The 26,611-nt window shown below is 46.0% G+C and overlaps 1 protein-coding gene across 1 annotated transcript in view; it reads right to left on the reverse strand.

Moving 5' to 3' along the window:
- Positions 1-24,697: 24,697 nt before the first annotated feature.
- The window catches only part of ERBB4 (erb-b2 receptor tyrosine kinase 4), a 428,412-nt gene continuing 426,498 nt past the window's right edge, over positions 24,698-26,611 (reverse strand). Inside the window, exons 27-28 of the mRNA XM_056861238.1 lie at positions 26,270-26,567; positions 24,698-25,189 (exon numbers count right to left, since the gene is read on the reverse strand). Of these exons, the coding sequence (XP_056717216.1) occupies positions 24,744-25,189; positions 26,270-26,567 (744 nt within the window). The 3' untranslated portion in view covers positions 24,698-24,743. The remainder of the gene's footprint in view (positions 25,190-26,269; positions 26,568-26,611) is intronic.

The following is a 26,611-nucleotide window of genomic DNA, read 5'->3' on the forward strand; positions in this document are numbered from 1 at the left end:
TGGAGGAGCGGGGAATCAAACCCGGTTCTCCAGATGAGAGTCTACCACTCCAAACCACCGCTCTTAACCACTACACCACACAGGCTTTGTCATCCAGTCACTGGCCAAGGGCTTCTTCAGGCATGTGGCTCCATCACCTTTCCTTTTAGGAAACGGGCATTTGTGACTCAGCCTCTGCCACCCATGCCGAGTTACTTTAGTAATAAATTCTATGCACACACTCAGCCACCACAAGGACACTGATGACATACCTGTGTGCTTTCTGGCTGTGAGTATCCTTGCCAGGGATTCGTATTTGTTCCCAAACAGTTGGAAACAATGAACCAAAATACCAGATTGACATTCTTGATTTGAGCAATGGAAATGAAGGTCTCTCCAGCTGCATTGGTTCCCTGTCCCCATTTTCTGGAGAGGGTAGCAGTGGCAGAGGAAACCACACTGGAGAGCCAGTGTGGTGTAGTGGTTAAAAGCGGTGGACTCTAATCTGGTGAACCGGATTCGATTCTCCACTCCTCCACATGAAGCCAGCCAGGTAACCTTGGGGTAGTCACAGCTCTCTGAACTCTCTCAGCCCCACCTACCTCACAGGGTGTCTGTTGTGGGGAGGGGAAGGGAAGGAGATTGCAAGCTGGTTTGATTACCCTTAAAAGGTAGAGAAAGCTGGCATATAAAAACCGACTCTTCTTCTTCTACCAGTAGCGGTGGTGTGCAAAGCTGCAAGTGTCCTACAAAGCTCGGAAAATGTCTGAAAAGATCTAAGGAAACAATTATGAGGTTTTACTGTAGCCGGGTTTACCCTAATGAATCATTGGCTACTGACCATTCCTAATTAGTTCTGCAGTGGCACGGATGACTTATATCTTTAATTACACCCTGCTTGGATTTTGAAACTGAGCCGCATCGATTTCTTAGTTTATCAGTTCCTTGTCCCATCAGCCCCCCCATGCATCATTCTGCCTTCACCTGTCTCTTGACGAGAGTAGGCAAAACTAAGAACTGGCACAGCCCACTAGTTTCAGAGCAGATGTCAGAATTACGCAGGAAAAGGAAAGGAGTCCTACCTTCAGTTTCTAGACTGCCTGGTCCTTTTAAACCAGAGATGCCAGGGATTGAACCTGGGACCTTCTGAACACAAAGCAGATGCTCTACCGGTGAGTCACACCCTCCTCCCCATGGGGGATTCTGTTCCCCATCAATCACACAACCCCCAAAGATGCGTTAAGCTGCGAAGGGAGTGGGTAGGGTTGCCAACCTCCAGGTGGTGGCTGGAGATCTCCTGCTATTGCAACTGATCTCCAGCCGATAGAGATCAGTTCCCCTGGAGAAAATGGCCGCTTTAGCAACTGGACTCTATGGCATTGAAGCCCCTCCCCTCCCCAAACCCCACCCTCCTCAGGCTCTGCCCCAAAAACCTCCCACTGGTGGCGAAGAGGGACCTGGCAAACCTAACTGGGGGTCTTTCCTGGTCATTCCCCCCTAACCCCCAGTCCCATGAGTCATGTGTTCTTCCATCTGATTCTTCAAACAATCCTGTAAAAAGTTGATGTTTGGAGTCCGCCGTATTTGGGGTGAGGGATGAGCGGGTTCCTCCCATTCCGTTTTATAATTCTTCCTTGCCTTGGAGGTTTAGCTCTGCTTGGAGCTCAGCAGCAAGGAGCTGTGAATTCTGTACCATGAAAAGGGTATCACACAGAGGGTACGTCACCACCTGGTAGCTTTATTGTAACAATGCATAAGGAGGAACGCTTGATCTTCAGGGATTGATTCTCAACTCTGGAGACTGTATACGTTGCCTTCAGCAGCAAGGATTATCTGACCCCCTGAGCTCTGGAGTACTTGGCTACAGATACGCCCTGAAAGAGCAGAGGTGGGAGACACAGGGCATGTCTGTATGAAGGACACCTCTCCCCCTGGCTTCAAGAGGTAGGACAGGAAACCTAGAAACCTGGAGAAGCTTTTGCTGGATGTGCAAAATTAACTCCCGAGGAGGAAGAAAACAGCCTTTAAAAACAACAGCAATGCAGTGCGCATCCAGGAAAACAACAGCTTGTGTTTGCCATTCTGCAGCAGCAGGTGGAAGAACAATAACACAGATTCCCAACCAAACCTTTCTGACAGCTAATGGGGAATGTAGATTATTTTAGCCCTAAAACGTAGATAGTGCATCTTGAACAACACACAGACATTCGCCATTTTAATTCTTTTTTTTCTATCTGTTTGTATTTATGTCAAATGTTTCAGTTCTCTGCTTTTCACCACTGGTTTCATAGATTGACTGTACACACACTATTTATATAGTATTTATATATGCAGTGTATTTAATTTATAACAATAATAATACAGATTGGCACCAATTCAGAAGGGAAACGTTCAAGGGGAAGTGATAAAGATCCTTTCTAACGTGCAGTTACCTGAACCTGGTGTAAGGGAAGATACCTGGATGGCGACCCAACAGAAGATGTTCCCACTGGGATGGAGCTGTCAGTCATTTCTAAAGATGCTTTCAAACATGCTGAATGTTTGAAACTTTCCGTCCACTTTCAACGCACTTCAGCAATCGTTTGCAGGTGGATTTTGCTGTTTCACACAGTAAAATCCAGTTGCAAAGTGTATTGAAAGTGTGTCCACCACCAGATCTCATCTCAAGTGCATTTGGAAGTCAGCGAACTATTCTGAAGCCTTTGAGAGGGGCAAAGGGTCAGTCAGACAAGTGACCTTCTGGTGTTGCCAAAACAGATGGCTAATATGACAGCAGAACCAGAAGGTCACTTGTCTGACTCACCCTTGGCGTAGTCAAGGAGAAAGGTCCTCTTGTATAGGGCTGACCTCAACTCAAGGTAGGGTTGCCAGGTCCCTCTTTGCTACCCGCGGGAGGTTTTTGGGGCGAAGCCTGAGGAGGATGGGGTTTGGGGAGGCTCTTCAATGCCATAGAGTCCAATGGCCAAAGTGGCCATTTTCTCCTGGGGAACTGATCTCCAGCGGGTGGAGATCAGTTGTAATCCCAGGAGATTCCAGCTAGTCCCTGGAGGTTGGCAACCCTACTGGCAACCCATACTATCCGACTAGGAGAAGCAAGATTGAACCCATGGAGGTCTGTTCTTAAGATTCCACCATCCATTGTCTTTTTGGAGAATTGATTTGCAGTAAATATTTACAACGGCTAGCTGATGAAGTATACCAAAACGCTGGAATTATCTAGCATTTGCATCCCGCTCCATTGGATTTCGCCCCGTTATACTACGGTTGATATGCCTACCTTGTCTGTTGTGAACTGCAAAAGTGTTCTTAGTGTTTTTATGCTGTTTCTTGGACATTTTGGCACTTACGTGTGTATATGTAGTCAGATAGGATTTTTGTATGTTTGTTCTCTCACCAATACTCCACTGTCACATGTGTTGTATATATGCTGTTTTGTGTTTGTATATACATTTTCATTTAGAATTGAGCCTCCGTGCTGCCTTGTATTGTTCCAGTACCTGGAGGTTGGCAAGCCTAGCTCAAGGTGCTTCAGGTACAAGCAAGGCCCTTTCTTTGACACCTGCCAGAAACCTAAATACTCTGAAATTTTTGCAGTATTAACATGGGCATATCAAATTGGTGAAGCTTTTTATGAAACTTGATTGCCAACTTAAACACTGCAAATGCGGCGTTTGTTTTATGATCCTTTGTACATGCTGGCAAGGGCCATTTGGGGCATCTCGCATTCCTGACGCCTGTCGTTCCGAGAGGGTGTTGCGTCTGCCTCTTTAACGGGGCTAGCCCGGGGCAAGCAGGCTTTGTGTGTGAGAGTCGAGATGGGAAGGGAAACAGCTTTCCTTTCCTTGCTGGTAACCTACAGGAATGCTGAGCTTACACAGATGGTTGAAAACTCGGCCAGGTGGCCTAGATGGAGAAGGAACAGAAAATCTTTTAGTTAAATATTGTGATATTTCCTTTCCAAGCCAAGTTTTCTGTCTTGAAGGTTTCAGTGTTTAAAAACAAACCAACCAGGAAGCTAAGAAAGCTGGGTGTTTGCCCCACTATGCCATAGTAACACAGCTGTGCCTGCAACCCAAAAGAATAGCACTTATGTGAAGGAGGAGGAGGAGTTGGAGTTGGTTTTTATACCCCAATTTTCTTTACCTTTAAAGAGTCTCAAAGTGGCTTACAATCACCTTCCCTTCCCCTCCCCACAACAGACACCTTCTCAGGTAGGTGGGGCTGAGAGAGCTCTAAGAGAACTGTGACTATCCCAAGGTCATACAGCAGGCTTCATGTGGAGGAGTGAGGTAACCAAACCAGTTCTCCAGATTAGAGTCTGCCGCTCATGTGGAAGAGATGGGAAACCAACCCGTCTCTCCAGATTAGAGTGTGTGTGTGTTAAGTGCCATCAAGTCACTTCCAACTCATGGCGACCCTATGAATCAAAGTCCTTTAAAATGTCCTATATTTGACAGCCTTGATCAGATCTTGCAAATTGAGGCTTGTGGCTTCCTTTATGGAGTCAATCCATCTCTTGTTGGGTCTTCCTCTTTTCCTGCTGCCCTCAACTTTTCCTAGCATGACTGTCTTTTCCAGTGACTCTTGTATTCTCATAATGTGACCAAAATACGACAGCCTCAGTTTAGTCATTTTCGCTTCTAGGGTCAGTTCAAGCTTGATTTGATGTATAACCCGCTGATTTGTTTTTTTGGCAGTCCTTACGCCCTATTTATTCTTGTTTTGCTAGACTCTCATTTGCCTCCTTGGACAAGATTTCCACTTTTTTAAAGAGAGACTCCCAGCCTTTGTGCCTCCACGCTGGCCCTCTCTTAAATTTGGTGCTATTCCACCTGATCTGTAGCACACAGTTGCCGTTTCCTTCATTCTTGGTTTAAATAATTTCCAAGCATCCTGAAAGAACCTGTCCCTCTTCCTCCTCCATTTCAGTTCCCTTTTTGACCAATCCTCCCATTTTGCAGGAGTTTCTCTTCTGGAAGCAAACGTAGTTGTGTTAGAATTTTGGGGGGCACTGACCATACTGCTGACCCCAAGGGCAGCCTGCTTTCTGTTCCCACTCATTGCAAGAACACTTACATCTCGCACCAGGCCCAGATTCAAATGTAAAATATGTGATATGGCATTTAGCCGGGTGAATGAACATTAACATTAAACTTCAAATGCTAACTTAAGTGTAAAAGTAATTGAATATTGAATTGACTTTGTTGGGAACTGAACTACAGAGTCAAAAGTCACACAAATAAAATACTGCAAATTGAAGTCGTCATTTCAACCGTAATGACAGCTTTCCCCATCTTTATTATGACCCCATTCATTAGATGGTTAATAGTAATGAATGGGTGTAGAAGAAATAGGCTTGTTGCTAAAAGCCAGCAAAGATGCCCAATCCTTCTCACCCAATCAATAGAGATTCTGTCCCCCCTTCTCTGTTCCTCCACCCCTGAACTAGGATGTCAATATTTTTTATTGTACAATTCCTCAGCCTATATGTTGTGAATTAGCTCATAAACACGGCTGCTGCTTGAGTGCAGATTTCTATTCCATACATAATGAACTTTTTGACACTTGTATGAATTTAAGTTTTGCAGCTGAGTGGTTATTATAGATGCACGCATGTGCACGCACACACACACACACACAAACTTCTTTGAGCCAGTGTGGTGGTGTGGTTAAGAGCAATGGACTCTAATCTGGAGAACCAGGTTTGATTCCCCACTCCTCCACATGACCAGCAGACTCTAATCTGGAGAACTGGGTTGGTTTCTCCACTCCTCCACATGAAGCCTGCTGGGTGACCTTAGGTTAGTCACAGTTCTCTCTGAACTCTTACAGCCTCACCTACTTCACAAGGTGTCTATTGTGGAGAGAGAAAGGGAAGGAGATTGGAAACCGGTTTGAGAAAGTCGGCATATAAAAACCATTTTCTTTTTCTCTTCATACAACACATAGTTAAATGGTAAAACTCCCTGCCCCAGGATGTGGTGATGGCTGCCAACCTAGAGGGCTTTAAGAGGGGAGTGGACATGTTCATGGAGGAGAGGGCTATCCATGGCTGCTAGTCAAAATGGATACTACTCATGATGCGTACCTATTCTGTGGAACTCAGGCGGGATAATGCTGCTGCAGTTGTCTTGCTTGTGGGCTTCCAGGAGGCACCTGGTTGGCCACTGTGTGAACAGCCTGCTGGACTTGATGGGCCTTGGTTTGATTCAGCAGTGCCTTTCTTATGTTCTTATTATAATTGCATTATATATAATCATATTAGGTGCTGTGGAACTCAGGCAGGATGGTGCTGCTGCAGTTGTCTTGTTTGTGGGCTTCCTAGGGGCACCTGGTTGGCCACTTTGTGAACAGACTGCTGGACTTGATGGACCTTGGTCTGATCCAGTAGGGCCTTTCTTAGGTTCGTTGTGTCTAGAGCTGCCAATTTATAGGATGAACCTGGAAATCTCCCAGAATTACAGCTAATCTCCAGATGATAAATGTCAGTTCCACTGGAGAAGATGGCGGCTTTGGAGGATGAACTCGTCGATGGCAGACCACCTTGCTGAGATCCCTTCCCTCCCCAAAACCCACCCACTCCAGGCTTCACCCATCCTAAATCTTCCTGAATTTCCCATCCTGGAGCTGGCAACCCTAGCTCTCTTTATATCTGTGAGGAACCAATAGTGAAGTCATAAGAACAGAGCAACGTAAGAGGAACATCAGATCAGTGAGGGCCTATCTTGTCCAGCATCCCCTTCTCACACAGAGGGCAACCAGTTCCTCCAGTTTACTTAAAGAATCACATATATCCCAATTTGTGAGGCATGTTGGTAATTATTAAAAAACCTCTTAAATGTCCTCCCACTTTGCTAAGTGGGTATATTTAACTGGATCACTGCTAACTCATTAAGAATTGCAATGCAGATGTAATTATTTTTACTTAGGATTTTACAAAGGTGAGATGGGGAGGGGTCTGCAATTTGCTCACTTTCCATCCCTTTCGATTGTGATATTTTTGTGTCTCCAGTACGGAAGAGACCGTTTCTCCTGAAGGGAGATCAGGTACACTGATCAGCCCAATGGGAGATGCCTTCCAGGGGTGTCATAAGAACATAAGCACCTAAGAAAGGCCATGCTGGATCAGACCAAGGCCCATCAAGTCCAGCAGTCTGTTCACACAGTGACCAACCAGGTGCCTCTAGGAAGCCCACAAGCAAGACGACTGCAGCAGCACCTAATATGACAGGCATGCTCCTCTAATCCTGGTAGGGCTGTTGATTCGGTTCGGCCCGAACTGAAAACCAGCCGAATTTCCCCTGATTCGGTGGTTTTTAGTTCGGGAGGAACCGAACTCAAAACTGGCGGGCAACCGGGGAGCCGAATTCAGCGAGTTCGGGAGTTCGCGAATAAATCCGGCAAATTCGGGGCCGTCAGTAAGCAGCATAACCGTCAGTAAGCAGCATTCTCCTCCCCCGGCCAATCGGTGGCCAAGCTGGGTCTTCTTCTGGCCAATCAGTCAGGATTGAGTACTGGAGGAATCAGCTGATGTGCGGCCCGGCCAGGGAGAGAGAGCGAGAGAGCGAAATCCTCGTGTGTGTGTGGGGGGGTGCTTGTGCACATTCGCTCCTTTCTGTGGCTGCAGGGGCGTATTTTTTGGGGTACAGACACCAAACTTTCAGTGGAGCTTCAGATGAAGCTTCTTAAGATACCCCCCAAGTTTTGTAAACATTGGGTCAGGGGGTCCCGAGATGTGGGCTCCCCCCTTTTTCTTTCCATGGCTGCAGGGGGGCATTTTTTGGGGGTACAGACCCCAAACCTTCAGTGGAGCTTCAGATGAAGCTTCTTAAGATACCCCCCAAGTTTTGTAAACATTGGGTCAGGGGGTCTCGAGATATGGGCTCTCCCCCTTTTCCCTCCCCCTTTTTCCATTTATGTGGCTGCAGGGGGCGCTTTTTTGGGGATATAGCCCCCAAACTTTCAGCATAGCTTCAGACAATCATTCTTAAGATACCACCCAAGTTTTGTAAAGATGGGTTCAGTGGGGGCAGAAATATCGCCTCCCCCCTTTTCTCTTTCCGTGGCTGCAGGGGGCGCATTTTTGGGGGTGCAGATCCCAAACTTTGAGCAGAGTTTCAGACAAGTGTTCTTAAGAGACCACCCAAGTTTTGTGAACATTGGGTCAGGGGGTCCCGAGATATGGGCTTTCCCCTTTCCCCTATTGGGATGAATGGATCAGCTGATCCTGTGCATCTCCAGAGCAAAACGTCCCGTGCCTAATTGGAATCATCTTGGATTACAAGTCCTCCCCAGCCCCTCCTGATGGAACAGAAGACAGCCACAGTAAGACCCCTTTGGGGGCTTTAATCTATAATTTTTCTCCTGTGTATGTGTGTGTGTGTGTGGGAAAGCAGAGTCTCTCTGTGTGTGGGGAGGGAGCAGTTTCTGTGGGTGGGGGGGAAGCCAAAGGGGGCTTTCGTCGGTTCTGCCTGGGGTGTGTGTTCCCCCTCGAGTCTCTCGCTCCCTGGTTTGAGGGGGGAGGTTTCAGTTGTGTGTCTTCTGGTTTTCCCTGTTGCAAAGGTGTTGTTTTACTTTGCAGTTGCTTTGCAAACTTTTCAGCTGTTGTCGGGACTGGGAGCTTTGTGCGTGGGCGGCAAGCTCTGCTGAGAGATGCACATTAAGGGGGGACCCCTTTCAGGGCCCATATCTCAGCCCCCCCGACCCAATCTTTACAAAACTTGGGGAGTCTTTCAATAAACGTCCTTTGAAGCTCTGCTGAAAGTTTGGGACCTCTAACCCCAAAAATGCCCCCCCCCAGAGCCGCGGAAAGGCGCTATTGTGTTTTTAATGGCTTTATTCGGCCGAATTCTTTTCCCGAACTTTGAATTCCCGCCGAATTGAATGGACCCGAAGTGGGGGAGTTCGGACTTCGGCATATCCCGAATCTAAACGGGCCGAATTCGGCCGAATCCGAACTATACCGAACTTTTTTAAATTCAACAGCCCTAAATCCTGGAGGGAATAGGTATGCATCATGACTAAGACCATAAGAACATAAGAAAAGCCCTGCTGGATCAGACCAAGGCCCATCAAGTCCAGCAGTCTGTTTACACAGTGGCCCAACCAGGTGCCTCTAGGAAGCCCACAAACAAGACAACTGCAGCAGCATTCTCCTGCTTGTGTTCCCTGGTACCTAATATATTAGGCATGCTCCTCTGATCCTGTTGAGAATAGATCCCCCCCCTCCAATACTGAGGTGCTGAAAGCCTGGTAATAATTCAAGATTGGTGGTGCACCAGAAAGCTTTCTGCCTCAAAGCAACAACAACAAAGAGGGAAGCATAGTTGCGCTGCTACCCATGAAAGATTCAGGGCAGGGATGGATGCAGCTTATAGGGACAATCTTAGAGACTGAATGCTAGAGTAACACATGCCCCTTAGTTTCCAGTTTGACTGAGGAGGTCAATCAATATCCATTGATGCTTCTGGTAGCAAAAAAAGAAAAAAAAAAGAGGGGAGAAGGTTGGTCATGCAGCTTTTGAGCTGCCAAGTCACAACTCGCGGCAACCGCAGGACCGTGGGGTTTTCAAGGCAAGAGGTGAGCCGAGGTGGCTGGCCATTCCCTTTCTGTATATAGAAATTAGGGGTGCCAGCTTCAGGTTGGGAAATTCCTGGAGATTTGGGGTGTGTGGAGCCAGAGGAGGGCAGGGTTTGGGGAGGGGAGGGACTTCAATGGGGGACAATGTGGCCATTTTCTCCAGGTGGGAGGCATAATCTCAGGCACCCAGGAAATCATGTCATGTACCAACCACAGCTACTCAGCCCCTTGCCATTCATGCCAAACACTCTGAACTGTTCCTACTCAAACCCACTCCAAATGCTTACATTGTCAGTGAAAGCACATGAGGTACTCAACTGAGAGAAAATGGGCATTTTGAGAAAGGTAAATGGTGTGTTTGGAAATCGTATTTTCAAAACTAGAATTTGCAAAACGACTCCGGTGCCCGAGTGTTCTGAAATGCCCGGGGGAGAGAAACTCGGGGTTCTTCAAGGTGTGATTTCGTTACCCAGTGCCAATGAAAACATCTGATCCGCAGATTATATTTAGTTAAAACTGAACAGTCCCAGGGCCGGTCCCTCACCCTCCGAGCAAGTGAACTGCAGAAAGACAGCCTCTTAGCACTGTTCAAAGGGAGAGTGCACGACGTCCCCCTTCTCTTCGCAGTCCTCATATTTCCTGTGGTTAACTGTGGTGTACACAGGAAGGCCAGATGGCAGCTGGAAATTACAAACAGAATGAACTATCAGAAGCCGCATAATCCAGAGAACTTCCATAGACGGCGTTGCGACAAAGCAACAGCCAGGAACAAACGGTTTGGCAGCACACAGGAAAAGGTAAAGAGAATGCTTGAAATGGGGTTGAGCGTTTGAGCAAAAAGCTGCATGGCTCTCAAAGAAACCATCAGGCAGATGCAACATTTATGGACAGACACACGTTTTGCAAAGAAAGAGGTTATTCCGTATGAGCCCAAGAATTCACGGTTCACAGCCGCATCGGTAGGTTTGAGATGATGTTCTTTTTCTGCATAAGGGATCTGCAGTCATTACATTGTGACAGTGAGAATTCTGGAACGAAAGAAAAGAAATAGCTAGAAAAGAGAAGAGGGAGGAACCATAAAGGGGATTATTTTGTTTTCCAATTTATTGGTTCTATAAAAGTTCCAGTTGCTCTCTAAGCATATGCAAACATTTGATACGGGAGACTTTGCTTCTTCATGTCCTATCCAAGCTAGGGTTGCCAGCTTGAGGTTGGGAAATTCCTGGAGATTTTGGGGGTAGAGCCAAGGGAGGGCGAAGTTTGGGAAGGAGAGAGACCTTAGCTGGGTATAATGCCATAGAGCACATCTTCTCAAGCAACCATTTTCTCAGAGGGAAGTGATCTTTGTAGCCTGGAGATCAGTCATAGTTCAAGATCTCCAGCCACCACCTGGAGTTTGGCAATCCTATTGGATTCTTGATAGACCCAGAAGGCAGAGTGAATGTTGACCGGCTCTTCACAGTCCATTAGGGTTGCCAACTCTGGGTTGGGAAATTCCTGGAGATTTAGGAGGTGAAGACAGGGGAAGGGAGGGTTTGGGATTGTGTAGGACTTTTGTTGTCACATGGAACGTATCTGCATGGATGCCACTTGCCATACTCTTCCTCAGGGGTGTGAAACAAGCAGCCACATGAGAGTGCTTAGCTGGCCCACAAGCCAGCAGAGGCAGCCACGCCCCTCTCAATCCGGGCTGGCAAGACCAGGGATTCCCCAGTAATTTCCCAATCTTAAACCCAAACACATAACTTTGACCTGGATTCCATGTCACAATCCACCAAGACCTTAAGCAGATGATGAGAGGGAGGGCATCTTGGCCATCTTCTGGACATGGAGTAGGGGTCACTGGGGGTATAGGGGGGAGGTAGTTGTGAATTTCCTGCATTATGCAGGGGGTTGGACTAGATGACCCTGGAGGTCCCTTCCAACTCTATGAGTCTATGATTCTAAGACAGGCAGTGCCAAAGCAACACACATACATACACACACACACACACACCAGGAATTGTTTGTTTTGTATTTTATTGAATTTCATTTATATTAAATTAAAAATATATTTCTGACAGATTCATGTAACAAAAAAGCAGAACAGTTTTCAAATTGTTCAGCTGGGATGATGAGCGGAGGGTGACGCGAAAGCAGGCCGCAATCTACAGTAGTCTTAACAAACAGGGGAAGATCTCTCCCAAGGGACCCCCCTGACAAAGAGCTTGCGGAGGGGTGGGCGGGATACAGAAAAAAGAACAAACCTCATTGCACAATGGTATGAAAGACACTGGTTTCTCCCCCAGCTTCTGAAAACAAAAGGAAAGGGAAATCATACTAAAAATATATTGATCGCTAGTAATATTAACCAAGGTAAGTTATGTATTTAACAGTGCATAATCTTTCATAGCAGAAAGATGGAGAAAACTAAAGGTTAAAAGTAACGTCACGCCACACACAAATCGTCATATCCTACTGTGTAAGCAAGTGCAGGAGTTTTGAGTACGCCACAATAGTGCTAACACAGAATCACACAGAAATGTCAAAAATGATACTTCCTGTCAACCCTGCGAGGAGAGAAACGGATGGGGTAGAAATGGGAGGGGAAGCAAGGCGAGGGGGAAATCACGAGCCCATTACTTATATACAAATCAAGCTTAAGACAATTATGTTCCAAAGAATGATGCCCACGATGGAAAATAAACGCTACGTTATCCTTATTTACATATGCAACTAGCCGTGTCTTTAACAAGCTATAAAAATACTATTCACATTTTCAAATTAACATACAGTATTTTTTTTAAATTTTTGTTTCCAAAAAAAAAAAAAAAAGGCAGCTAACACTGAATGCATCACGTCATATGAAGTGAGGATGCAAAGATTCATCGGGCGGAGATCTCTCACCCTGTCCTAGAAGACGGGTAGCGAGATGACAGTCTTTCGGTTGGCATTTTTAACAGTGGTCCAAACACAAATAAAAACGGCTCAAAAGTCGATGCTCTGTAACTCACTGCCCCGGATAAGAAGTTCTTAGGATGCGGTGGTTTCAACCAAATGTGTTCTTATATCAGGGCAGGGTTTTAGATGGCGGCATAAAATTTGCATATCCTTCCACCTTACAAAATCCATGCTGGTAACAATGCATCTGGGCCGCAGAGAAAGGATCGCGTTTAGAAAGTTGTCCACAATTGAATCTTTCATGGAAAAAATGTGGCCCCAAACGCTTAAAAAACCAGAGCTATCAAACTGCCCAGATTAACAGAAAAATTCGTTATATTTAAGCAAATTTTGTTTCAAAGGAGTAATTGAACGAAACTGTGTCTATTCTGAACCGGTTTATAGAACGCACTGGGGAGGCCTAGGTAGGGATTTTTGGATCAATGTAATGGCACAATACTTCAATTTAAGCCTGGTAGCCCCATTAACTGTTGTGGCTAGCCAAGGGATAGAAAATGGACAGGCCGTTGTGAATGTGTAGGTTGTTTCCACAGTGCACAGAGCGAGCGGCATCCTTAGGGTTGCCAGCTCCAGATTTGGAAAATCTTAAGAGTTTGGAGAGGGGAGGGACCTCAGCAGGGTGTAAAGCCATAGAATTCACCTGCCAGAGCAGCCTTTTCCTCCAAGGGAACAGACCTCCGTCAGCTGGAAATCAGTTGCAATTCCAGGAGGTCTCCAGTCCCTTCCTGGAGGCTGGCAACCCTACATCCTCCTCTTCCTTTTTCTGTTGCTGAACCAGAGCGGTCGCCATCAGTGAACCATGCATTCAAAGTTAGCTGCCCTTTACAAAGCTCCTCAGTTTAATTATCGACCCATTTAACAGCAGTACCATTTTATGCTACATATTTCAGAGTACCTCACTTTGAAAGGATGGATTACGTTATCTACACTTATAAAATACCATTCACAGTTTGCTACTGTGGCTATTCCACCCCCACCCCCCCCATGGTTGAGTCTTCGGAGTGCTTCCGGCTCGTAGCCCACGCTGACTGTCATGCCAGGGGAGGGCAACTGCTTTCAAACAATGCTCCCGTTTGACAAAATCCAAACCCAAGGTGCTTTTCCTTGCGTCTATTGAAGGTGCATCTGAACTGGCCCACCGTTCAGCGCAGTCCGTCTCCCTGGATCATGCTTACCCTGTTCTGTGTACGGTTGGCTTTCCTACGAGAACAGCCAAAAACCTGCCACACCACCCTGATTTGCCCCCTCTCTCCCTCCCTTCCTCTGTGCTTTCTCTTTCAATCACCCGCTATAGCCGAAGCTGTCTGTTCCCTTTGAATCCAGGCCTGTGGAACCCAGTGGTGGGTGCGGTACGTGGATTTGTCAGACTCTCAAGGCTGGTTTTAAAAAGCAAGTTTCTAGTTCTCATGCAGGTGGAACAGGTGGCTAGCATCTGCAAAAGGACATCAGTTCTGGCCTTTTAGCATCATCAGTCTACTTGCGTCTCCTACATGGCTTTTAGCTGTGTTCCCCTTCCGCAGTCCTCTTACCAATTCCTCCCCTTCTGCCAACACAACTGTTCCTGGCCGGACATGATCATGCATGCAACTGGAACATTTGTATTAAAAAAGAAAAGAAAAGCAAACTTGCATAAATGTTATTGATCTTTTCAATATCACACAGATTCCAGTTTTCTTTACAGAAATTTTGGCGAAGAATATTAACAACTCTCACTGTTGACTTTCCGAGGCAAAAAAGGCCTCATTTCTTTGTTGATTCCATGGGCAGGAATGCTGCGCTGTGCTTTGTGTAAATCAATCCGAAATAAATGTCCAGAATCGAGGGTTGCCAACTCCGGATTAGAAAATTCCTGGAGATTTTGGGGATGGAGGTACTTTAGGAGGAGAGGTACTTTACCTGGTTCTAATGCCATAGCGTCCACCCTCCAAAGCAGCCATTTCCTCCAGGGAACTGATCCCTGTTGCCTAGAAATCAGTTGCATTTCCAGGGGATCTCCAGGCTCTACCTGGAGGTTGGCAACCCTACCATATTCCCTCTGATGGCGGTATTTGTTCCACAAATGGGGCTTCTTAGGACTTTTTGTTATCAAAAAAATTAGCGTGGACAAGTGACGGGGACACTTTGCTGCCACCGACCATGGAACATTGGTGGTGGAAATTTATCCCTAAACTGATATAACCTTTCTTTAAAAACTCTGTAATGCTTTCATCTGAGCAATATAAAACGACCCAAACAATGCAAAAGGGCTAACTCAAAAGTGGTTATATTTCTCATGTCGCTGCAATTTCTCAAGGGCTCAAAATCTGAATATGAACAGCATCTCTTCAGCGCTGGTCATATGAACTTCATTTAATTAATAGAGGCTACCTGGGAAAACCCTGTAGACATATCCAACTCAACAGGGCTAAGGGGGGGTTAAACCACCATTTCTTCTTCCCACGAAACTCTGGGATTTGTAGTTTTGTAAGGTGATTAGGAATCTCTAACAAAGAATTCTCTGTGACCTCAGTAGACATATAGCTCCCAGGTGGCTTTAGGGAAATCAGGGCAGTAAAATAATACAAAGCTAGCATAAGTTAGTGGGGTAGATAAGGCTCCTCCTTAGCAGGTCATATCCTAGACATATGGGAACAAATGGGCTCAGATTTATTTTATTCTGGCTCTGAATACCTGCGTGTCACTGAGCATTTTGTTCGGTTCAAAAGATTGCAGCGCAGGGATCCGAACAAGAACGGGATCAGTATTACGTATTACCACCGCCTGTTTTATCACTCTCACCACTGTAGGCTCCATATTTCCAGATCCCACAGAAGGGCAGAAAATGAGGACCGTTACTGGCACTGGCTTGACATTAAATCTACAGTCAAGGTTAGCAGCAGGAGGAAGCGTATTAGGGAGCCAAAGAATTTAATTTACAATTCTCAGAATACTGCAAAAAACAAACAAACAAAAACCCACAGGAAATTATAATCTTATGAAGGACTATCCAGAGAAAGGATGAAAGGAAACATACTTCAAAGAAATCTTTAATCCTAGTTACTGGGGATACTACCAAATTTCCTACTCCTGGTTCAACTCAAATATCCCAGCATTCTTTTTGCTTTCTCCTATAACAAATCAGGCCAACATGTCTTTATTTTCATTGTTTCCCTGTGGCAAGTGTTTCACATTCAATTTAGGCACCATTTTTGCACCAACAGCATATAAATAGTATATATCTTAAGTAAAAATTGCATTTAAAATGCTGCAAAATGGTGCAAAATAGCATTTAAAAACCGATCTCAAAATCACAGCAACAAAAAAGAGGCAAAATGAAAAGAATTTAGAATTTCTTTACAGAGTTAAGGCACGAGGAAAATTACAACTAAACTGAAGCTCAAGCCAAGGGGGGGTGGGGAGGAATTCCTCTCCTCAGTCACAGATTGGACTGATTGTTTGCAACACCTACCATTACAAATGAAGAACTTTAGAACTGTGTAAGTATTTCCTTTAAGTAACTCAGCTGCAGAAACTTAGCTGGCCTTTTCAGCTTTTGAAAGCAAACTTTAAAAAAAACCTCTCCTGGTCTTGAGGAAACCAGTTTTTTTTTTTAGCCTAGACAGTATCTGACCAGCAAGTCTCCTCTCTTTTTGGGGAAGGGCAATATGAGAGACTGTGCCCTCATTTAGACTCCCTCCCTCAAAGTTCACTCCCTTCTGTCACTGCTTGAAGCAAGTCTCATGAACACATGAAGCTGCCTTATCAGACCCTGGGTCCAACAAAGTCAGTATGTCTACTCAGACCGGCAACAGCTCTCCAGGGTCTCAGGCAGGGGTCTTTCACATTACCTATTGCCTGGCCCTTTTTAACTGGAGATGCAGGGATTGAACCTGGGACCTTCTGCATGCCAAGCAGATGCTCTACCACTGAGCCACAGGCCCTCCCCCTCCCCTCTCAGTTACTTTCTTTCTCTGGAGGATTCCTCAGTGATATGAGATCCAAGAAGACCATGGAAGCATATTGTCTATCTCTCCCCGCCCCCTTCACCCCTAGCTAATGAACCAAATCTGGCACCCATGGCTTCCATCACGGTAGCCTGGGTGTGTCTTCTAGCATGTCAACTGCATGACAGACACGTGGCAGAGGCTGAACAAGAACTAGTCAGGGATGCTTCATTAAGCAGGGGTTGGACTAGATGGCCTCTACGACTTCTTCCAACTCTATGATTCTATGATATACTGCAGGGCTCAGGACAGCCACCCTAGGCAGAATTTGGCCCAAACAATCAGCCAGAGGTGCTAAATGGCTCCTCCCCTCTTCCTGTTCCATGTCCTTTATTGGTTTCCCCTTCCATAATCAAGGTGATTTCCTTTGAATTACATATGCGCTACCCTCATTAAAAAGTGAAAAAATTCCATATTAACTCATACTTTCAAATACGGGGCAATGCTTTGAGGAATATAATCTGTTTATCCTCTGTTTTACTTTGTCGCCTTCTGAATTTAAAGAAAATAATAATAATGCAGAAAGTTAACTTTTAATTGTGAAGAACAGTGCTCCAAACCTGGCTTCTGTTCTGAGTTAGAAGCAGGAGGCTGACGTGCTTTGATGGTTTCCCTGCCATCCATCAAGTGCATATGGGAACTGAAACTCCCCATTTCAAACACCTACAGGTTGTACATCGATTTTCTGTTGGAAGTGACAATCTTATTACCTTTCACTGTTTTTGGCTTGCACGGGAGTTCATCTGGTGGAGTTGGGGATGGAGCAGGTGGCAGGCAATTCCACACCTGAAAGAAGGCTGTTTGTTCCATTTAATTGGCTACAGAAATGCTGGGGAGATCCCTGCCACGGCTCAGCCCTCTGGGGCCCTACGTGCTCAACAGCTTGCAACCCTGTGGGCACACACACTTCCCATCAGCAGACTGCTCAAGGACTCCCGATAGGGTTGCTAAGTCCCTCTTTGCCATCAGTGGGAGGTTTTTGTGGTGGAGCCTGAGGAGGGCAGGGTTTGGGAGGGGAGGGACTTCAACGCCATAAAGTCCAATTGCCAAAGCGGCCCCTTCCTCCAGGGGAATGCATCTCTATCGGCTGGAGATCAGTTGTAATAGCAGGAGATCTCCAGCTAGTACCTGGGGGTTGGCAACCCTAACGCCCGAACCACCAAGCTCTGGAACTGCTAATCCAAGGAGCTGAATCTAGAGGTCAAATCACACTTGGAAGCAACACGAGACTAAGGCAAAACGTTAGCACAGGAATCGAGACTAGCTGGAAGATTGGGAGGGCTTGATTTTGTCTACGGATCAGTTCAGAAATCTCTTCTGCATTCAAAATCCGGAAGAGGTATCACAACTGTGCCTTCATGACTTCTGTGAATGTGAGCACTTGGGCACTGTAGAATCATCCTTAATAATTAAGACCGTCAAAGAATTATCTGCATTATGGCAGACGGCTCTGACATTAGCTGTGGGGAGTTGACTAATAAACCCATTTGATTGGGCAGGCCCCAACTGCTGCTTCTGTCTACCAGAGGAGGGCGAAGTTTGCCACAATGCCATGACCTGGGTGGCCCAGGCTAGCCAGATCTTGTCAGATCTTGTCTGCTAAGCAGGGTTGGCCCCGGTTATTCCTTGGGTGGGAGACCACCAAGGAAGTCCAGGTTTGCTATGCAGAGGCAGGCAATGGCCAACCACCTTCATTCTAGTCTTGCCTTGAAAACCGTACGGGGTCGCAGTAAGTCAGCTACAATTTGCTGGCTAAAAATAAAAATGGTTTGAAAGCAAGCTTAGCCACAGGTCAAGGAAGCCAGGGCACCAGCCTGAGTTCCTCTCCCTGCTGGTTAACCCTGAATAAATGCCTTAGCTTTGAGTTAAATGGCATTAAAAGACAAAAACAATTAGAAAGGTAGAAAGCAAGAAAGGAGTTGGAGGCTGACTACCCAGTACATGCACAGACAGTCTGCAATTTAAGAAAGATGTAGACAAGCTGGAATGTGTCCAGAGGAGGGCAACAAAGATGGTGAGGGGTCTGGAGACCAAGTCCTATAAGGATAGGTTGAAGGAGCTGGGTATGTTTAGCCTGAAGAGAAGACTGGGAGGGGATATGATAACCATCTTCAAGTACTTGAAGGGCTGTCATATAGAGGAGGGTGCCGAGTTGATTGCTGTTGCCCCAGAAGGTCGGACCAGAACCAAAGGGTTGAAATGAAATCAAAAGTTTCTGTCTAGACATTAGGAAGAATTTTCTAACAGTTAGAGCAATTCCTCAGTGGAACAGGCTTCCTCGGGAGGTGGTGAGCTCTCCTTCCTTGGAGGTTTTTAAGAAGAGGCTAGATGGCCATCTGTCAGCAATGCTGATTCTATGACCTTAGGCAGATGATGAGAGGGAGGACATCTTGGCCATCTTCTGGGCATGGAGTAGGGGTCACTGGGGGTGGGGGGAAGTAGTTGTGAATTTCCTGCATTGTGAAGGGGGTTGGACTAGATGACCCTGGTGATACCTTCCAACTCTATGAGTCTATGCAGACATCTTGAGTGAATGCTCAGTGCTCTGGGTTCTGGACCTCAGGGAATGAGTTGATACTGTTGAGGTTAAAGTTGCTCACCTGGAGAAGCAGCAAGAGGCATGAACCACACCCTCATAGACCTGCCAGAGGTGTTCTCCTCCACTACTGTCAGAGAGAACGAGGGTATCAGGAGAGGAGGGAGAGAAATGAATCTTTAGAAGGACCCACCCCTCAGATGGTACACAAATATCTTTCACATGGAGAGAACCCCTCTGGGGATGGGGGGAAAAGGAATTCTTGGCAGTGGGAGGTTTGATCTTTAGACAGATGGAGCTCTAACAGACACTTTGATCACACGTTGACTTGCCTGCCTAGATAGGCTGGTACATCGTGTTTGGGAGGAGCCGGTGGTCATTTGTATCAACTATGTTGAGAAATATAATCATGCAGTCCTGGAGGAAAAGTTTAGACTGGTAGGCAGCAAAATGTCCAGGACTTCCCAGGTAGCAGTTTGGGAAATGTGGGCTGTCCTACAGGTACAGACAGCTGGATATGCAGAGAGTAGGGGTCTCAATGCAGAGATGAGACCATGGCCCCGGGAGGAAGTGTTTAGACTTGCTAGGCACTGGGAAGACCCAACAAGAGATGGATTGACTCAATAAAGGAAGCCACAGCCTTCATTTTGCAAGATCTGAGCAAGGCTGTAAAAGATAGGACATTTTGAAGGACACTGATTCATAGGGTTGCCATGAGTCGGAAGTGACTTGACGGCACTTAAAACACACACAGGCACTGGGAAGACCTTTGGGACAAGCTGACCCCATACAAAAGAGACTGCTTCCACTTGAACGGACTGTTGCCACTGAATATCAAAAAGGTTGCAGAAAGTCTTTTAAGCTAGCTGACAGGAGCTGGAGAGCGTCCAGTCTAGGATTATGGGTTAAGAAGTCTGAGTGATCTAGATTGGAAAGGTTTCAACTCGGAGTGCCAGGGAATTTTAGCCATTGAAAGGGACCACAGGGCTGCAGGGGGAAATGCAATGCGCATGCCAAGGTTGCCAGGAGAAGGAGCCAAAGTCCAGGCAAATGAAGTCTATGCAAATGTGAGATGCCTCCAAGGCAAGACGGGAGAATGGGAGTGCTTGGGGTTAAATGAGGACACAGATACAGGGGATCTTACAGAGAACTGGGGCGGCAGGGTGGGGGGAGAACGACAGAAGAGGAGGCAACCCTGGACTTGGTCCTGAGCCATACTCAGGTCCTGATGTGAAACAGGGATCACAGTACTCTTGCGTTCAGCATATATGTGAATTGGAATCAGAATTAGTCAAAAGGGAGGACAGGGTCAAATCCTTTCAGGATGCTTGGAAAATGTTTAAAGCCGCAATCATGGAAGTGCAAATAAGTAGCATACCGTGGATTAGGAAAAATGCCACCAATCTAAGAGGAAAGCAGTGTGGTGGAAAGGCAAGGAAGCCAGGTCAGTTTTCTTGGATGGCAGACACCTGAGGGTTCTGAAGGAAAGACCCAAATGAAAGAAAGACCCAACAAAACTAAGCAATTTGTTGTTAAAATTGGCCTCTTTTCCTGGAGGGTGGAACAGTTGTAAATTTAATGGTCTAGAGAAGATCCGGGGAAGTATCAGCCAGTTACTCTAAAATCTGTTTAAGGTGAATTGGTGGAAACTGCTACTAAAGACAGAATTATTAAGCTCACTGGGGAACAAGCACTATTAAGGAAGAATCAACATGGCTTCTGTTGACGGAAGTCCCATCTCACCAACCTTCTGAAAGGGCTAGCAAAAACATGGAGAAGGGTGATCCGACAGATATTATAAATACTCTGGACTTCCAAAAAGCTTTTACCTCAGTCCCTCACCAAGGCTCCTGAGTATACTTAGGGGGTAAAAGGACAGGTCCTCTTGCAGATTAGAAATGCATTAAAAGACAGGCAGCAGAGGGTAGGAGTAAACAGATAGTTGTTGCCACGGAGAAAAATATACAGCAGGGTGCCACAAGCATAGGAATTGGAACCAGTGTTGCTTCATTTAATTCACTCACAAATGATCTGGGAGCGGGGGTGACAAGTGAAGCGGCCAAGGTTGTGGATGATATCAAATTATGCAGGATGGTTAAGAAGAAGAGTTGGTTTTTACATGCTGACTTTCTCTACCACTTAAGGAATAATCAAACCGGCTTACAATCTCCTTTCCTTCCCCTCCACACAACAGACACCCTGTGAGGTAGGTGGAGCTGAGATAGCTCTAAGAGAGCTGTGACTAGCCCAAGGTCACCCACCTGGCTTCATGTGGAGGAGTGGGGGAACCAGCACCGGTTCACCAGATTAGCCTCAGCCCTTCAGTGGAGGAGTGGGGAATCAAACCTGGTTCTCCAGATCAGAGTCCAGGTTAGAATCAACGCATACTGTGAAGGATCTCTCTGATCTGGGTGAGTTGGGGACAAATGTGGCAATGTAAAGTGATGCATGTTGTGACAATCCTAACTTTAAATACGCACTGATGGGGTCCAAACTGGTAGTGACTGACCAAGAAAGAGATCTTGGGAATGTGGTAGATGAACATGTCACAACAGTGGAAAAGGCAAGTTCTAGGCTAGGGAATTATTACAAAGGGGAGTGAAAACATAACAGCCAGTTTCATAAAGCCCGTATACAGATCTATGGTTTGGCTGCTTTTGGAATGTACTGTTCTGGTTGCCATATAAACTAAAAAATATTGTAGCATTTTGGAAAAGGTGCAGAAAAGGGCAACCAAAACCATAAAAGATTTTAAGCACCTTTCCCATCAGGAATGCCCATGGCATCTGGGGCTTTTTGGTTAGAGAAAAGATGACAAAGGTGAGGACATAAAACAGGGTTTTCTAATTTATGCATGGGGTGGGAAAAATGCATGCACAGAACTTTTTCTTCCTCTACCATAATACTAGATCAAGTCAGTGGGTGACTCAGGACAGACAAAAGAAACTATTTAGTCACTCAAAAATAATTAACTTATGAAATTTACTGCAATGGGGTATAATGATGGTCCGATGCTTTGTTGGCTTCAGAAGTAAAAGGTCAGTAATGGGTCAATAATGACCCTATGAAAGCACCGGGTCATTGCTGACCCATGGGGTGAGATCACATCACGACGTTTACTAGGCAGACTATGTTTACAGGGTGGTTTGCCATTGCCTTCCCCAGTCATCTACACTTTACCCCCAGCAAGCTGGGAACTCATTTTACCGACCTCGGAGGGATGGAAGGCTGAGTCAACCTTGAACTGGATACCTGAAACTGACTTCCATCGGGATCGAACTCAGATTGTGAGCAGAGCTTTGATTATAGTACTTCATCTTACCACTTTGCACCACGGGGCTTTAGAAGAGAATTAGACAAATTCAAGGAGGATGGGACAACCATGAGTAGACATAACCTCCATTTTCAGAGGCAGTAGTATTGTGTATACCAGTGCTGTGGGAGGTCAAAACACAGGGAGACTTTGGCCTCTGTGCACTCCTTGCATGGCCTTCTGGGGGCATCTGGATGAAGCAGGAGGCTGGCGCAGATGGTGCGATCCAGTGCGACTTCTGTGATGTCTTTGGGATTACTCTGCTGGTGCTTATGGGATCAGGCTATTAAGGGAGAAACTAGGCCAGTTTGGAAATCAAGAGGATTTTTAGCTTTTTTTCTTCCTTGCATGGATATACTGACTCTTAAATTCTACTAAAAAAAAGAAAGAAAAGGAAATACATTGTGTGGGGAGTCAAGACAGGACATTACAGACATGGATTTCATTCATGATTGGCTGCTTGGCCACTTCTGAGACTGTGAGCTTTGCTTGTTCAACAGCCAAGGAAACCTGAAACTTGCGATGCTTCCTAACAAGCTACTGAAGTCTCTTTGACTTGCTGCCATCTAAAAATTGTTTCCTTTCCACGAGCAGTGGATTTCATACGGTTCCCTCATCCTTGCCCCTATATTCTGCGAGTGGTTTTAATAATACTAAAGTGCTTATATCGAAATACTCTTCCTTCTGATAATTGCATCTCAGATACATTAAGATAGGAAAATGTGATTGGTTTTCTATTATAAAAAAACAACGACACCATTGCTTCCTGTCCTTGTGCCCACTGGTCAGATGGCTCAACCTAAACTCTAGTTTAAAGTAATCCCAGCCTTGAAATTTCAAACCGAAGCAAAAATTAGCCCGTGAAAGCCAAAGGTGAACAGAGGTGGCAGATGGCGGGAGAGAACCGAGAAACTATTTACAGCTTTGACGGCAGACATAACAGTCCTGCACGCCCCAAACTTCTAAAACCTTGTCTGGTGTTTCTTCTTTGTGCTTGAGAAGTCTTGACAGTTGTCTCGCAATAGTCTGGGTTGCCCCTCGCTTCCTTTCCCCCCACACAGTCCCAGCGCAGACTGGCGCTGCTTCACTTCAGGAGACAGCATCCAAACACGTTTCCCGTGAGCAGCTGGTGCGCTGGTGGATGAAGTCCCAAAGACTTTGTTTTGGCATTTCCACAGTCATCTTTTAATATATTATTATCATTATTATTATTATTATTACTATTACTGTTATTCATTTTACATTATTCTATTTTGCTGGTCACTTCCATATTGCTTCATTCAGATTCCAGAATATAGTTCAAAGAGAGGACGAAATAAAATTAAAAACCATAACTTAAGTGCAAACGAATCTTCCAGTGAATGGCCATGTGCATTTTACCCAGATCCGTACCTTCTTTCTAATTTAAAGGCTCCCTCCCGATCTCACCTCTATTAGCAGCAGGTCACCCACAGAAACACCAGTGGATTTAATAAAAAATATAATTTTCCCCCCTCTGTCAAGTCCTCAGTGTTGACTTCGCTTCCCAATGTCAGCCGATAAACAAAAAAGAAAGTGAGAGGAGAAGTTCTGCATTTTCTACTCAACAAGTATAAAACATGACCAAGAGACTCTATGTATAAATCTTGGTTGGTGGCTTGCCCTCAAAAGTGAGACATTTCTCTGAAATTATGCTGCGGCTGTCCTGAAATTATTATTTTTTTGTTCAAAAAAGGGTTCTCATGTTGATCTGTAGAAAACCTGTAACATCACCCACAGAAGCACAAAGCAGCGAAGTCTGAGCAGGCAGGAACGGGCTCACGACCGCAGGAATGACCGATAAAAGGCAGGAGACACATGGTCTTCAATAGGATTCCTCAGATGGCGGAGTCACGGAGGTGAGATGGCAAGCTGGCCGAGCCATTTTGTTTACGTGGCAGAATAAAAATGGTAAAGGATTCTCAGTCTCAGTTACGATGCGATCATCACCTGTGCTATAAAAGTTGCCCTATTCTCCCCCACCTCCCCTCCGTGGAAACTGCCTCGCCATCTGCAGGGAATCTCAAGCAGCTCCCAGATGATAGGAATGGACACCGTGTGCCTTTCCCGGCAGCGGCCGAGCTGAATTGCCGCACTGTGAACGAACCTGACAAGTGGGCAACAGGGCCACGGGCTTCCACTAGTATTCATTGGCTCTGCTGACCTCCCGGCCCTCCGGGTGTTTGGAAAGTGGAAAATGCCATCCTTCTCTGCTTTCCTTTCTTCCCATATGCTTGGGACAAAATGACTTTTAAGTGTCCTTCCATTTGAAGACATCAACCAAAGGGAAGAACCGGCAAGAAAAGGGGAAGAGAAAGAGAGCTTAAAGGGGGTGGGGAGGGAGAGGGGGGAAAGAGTGCTGGTATGGTTCTCTATTTCTCTAATACTTCCGGGGTTACACGACGGTGTTTCGGTGTCTGTAGGGTGGAGGAGGCAGCATTGTGCCAGGCTTCAAGGAGAACTCTGACAGGTATTCAGGGTTCTCCGCCACAATAGGCCGGATCCTTCCGTTTTGTTTGTAAAAATATTTTGTGCTGTATTCCTGCAGGTAGTCCGGGTGTTGTAGGGTGCTTCTCGGAGGCAGGCTGTGATTCCAGTAGCCGGGGTTGTCGAAGGCCTTCCGGGGCTTTTCTGGCAATGGAAGCCCATTCTTCTTCATGTACTCCGCACTCTCCAAGGTGCTTGCAAAGGTGTTGAGGTACAAGGGCTCGTTCACATACTCATCCTCTGCTTTGGGTTGCCCAGTTTGGCCGTTGTGGTACTCGGGGTTGTCCAGCGCTTGGAGATCACCGTTCTTCCGCCGGGACACGAATGGGTTCTCCTCCACTGGATTCACGTGATCTAGAGATTATAAAAAGTATCTTAACCAACGGAACTTATATTTCTAGAACACCAATGCATTCAACATTTTTATTTTCTATCTGTTGTATCTGGTGGATCACAAACAGCCCCAGTATGTTCAAAGTGTGGCTGCAAGTCAGTTGGCCAAGAACTCATACAGACTATACAAATGCCCCTTTCCTTTTCAACAGAACGGAAGTAAAACTACTCACAGCTTTTCATCAATATTTCCAAAAAACACCTTTTTGTTCAATTTTCCTAGTAGATCCAAAAACCACCTCTCCATTATAAGCCGTATATGGTTTGGGAGGTGGGGTGGATTTTCTTTTTCACAAGAATAGGGCACATGAGGCCGAGGATGAGAACTGGGCTCCCTCCCACGCCTTACTGGGCACATGTACAAACAGCATTGAAAAATGCGAGCATTTTATGGAAAAGGTTCAGTGGAAGCCAACAGAATAAAGAATCTCAGGTTCAAGTCATCTAAGGAAGAAATAAAATTGGAGTGGTTCGGCAGCTGAACGAACAGGGATGAAAAATTCAAAATTGTCCGAATATAAGAACCGAATACAGACACCCCCCTTTTTTGCAAACATTTTATATTATATACATGTAACCCGATATCTTTATCTGTCAGCTTGACTAATCTCACTAGTTTGGGGGGGGGGGAGGAGGCAATGACAAAGGAAGTAAAACATCACATGTAGAAGAAGAGTTGGTTTTTATATGCCGACTTTCTCTACCACTTAAGGCAGAATCAAACCGGCTTACAATCACCTTCCCTTCCCCTCCCCACAACAGACACCCTGTGAGGTAGGTGGGGCTGAGAGAGTGTGACTAGCCCAAGGTCACCCAGCTGGCTTCATGTGTAGGAGTGGGGAAACAAATCCAGTTCATCACATTAGCCTCCCATCGCTCATGTGGAGTGGGGAATCAAACCCGGTTCTCCAGATTAGAATCCACTGCTCCAAACCACCACTCTTAACTACTACACCACGCTGGCTCTTAACCATGTACACCACCCTAAGGTTCTGACTTGAAACAGAGAATCTTATATTGCACCAAGCACCAGACATATACCTGTTTTAGACTTCTCCGGCATCGGAGTCATGTACCCATCTTCATCAAGCTCGTTCCTTGGCCCCCGTTCCGGTACAAAAATGGTCGGGTCTGCGCTGTACCTCTGAGCAACGCTCTCTTCCTGCACCAGAGTGGCCACCTGTTTTCGAAGGGTACCATTGCAGCAAGTGTCGTCACAGATCTCTGCAGCGCCTTGTGCAAGGGGGGGTTCGGGCACGAGGCTCGGGATGGCAGCCCGATACGGCAGAGGGATTCCGTGTTCTGCAGCCAAGCTGCCATCTCTGTAGATAAACTGGTTCTATAAGAAACAGAAACATTGTGTGAGAAAAGGGCAATGTTCTC

Source organism: Euleptes europaea, chromosome 15, assembly GCF_029931775.1.
Source record: "Euleptes europaea isolate rEulEur1 chromosome 15, rEulEur1.hap1, whole genome shotgun sequence".
Taxonomy (NCBI): Eukaryota; Metazoa; Chordata; class Lepidosauria; order Squamata; family Sphaerodactylidae; genus Euleptes; species Euleptes europaea.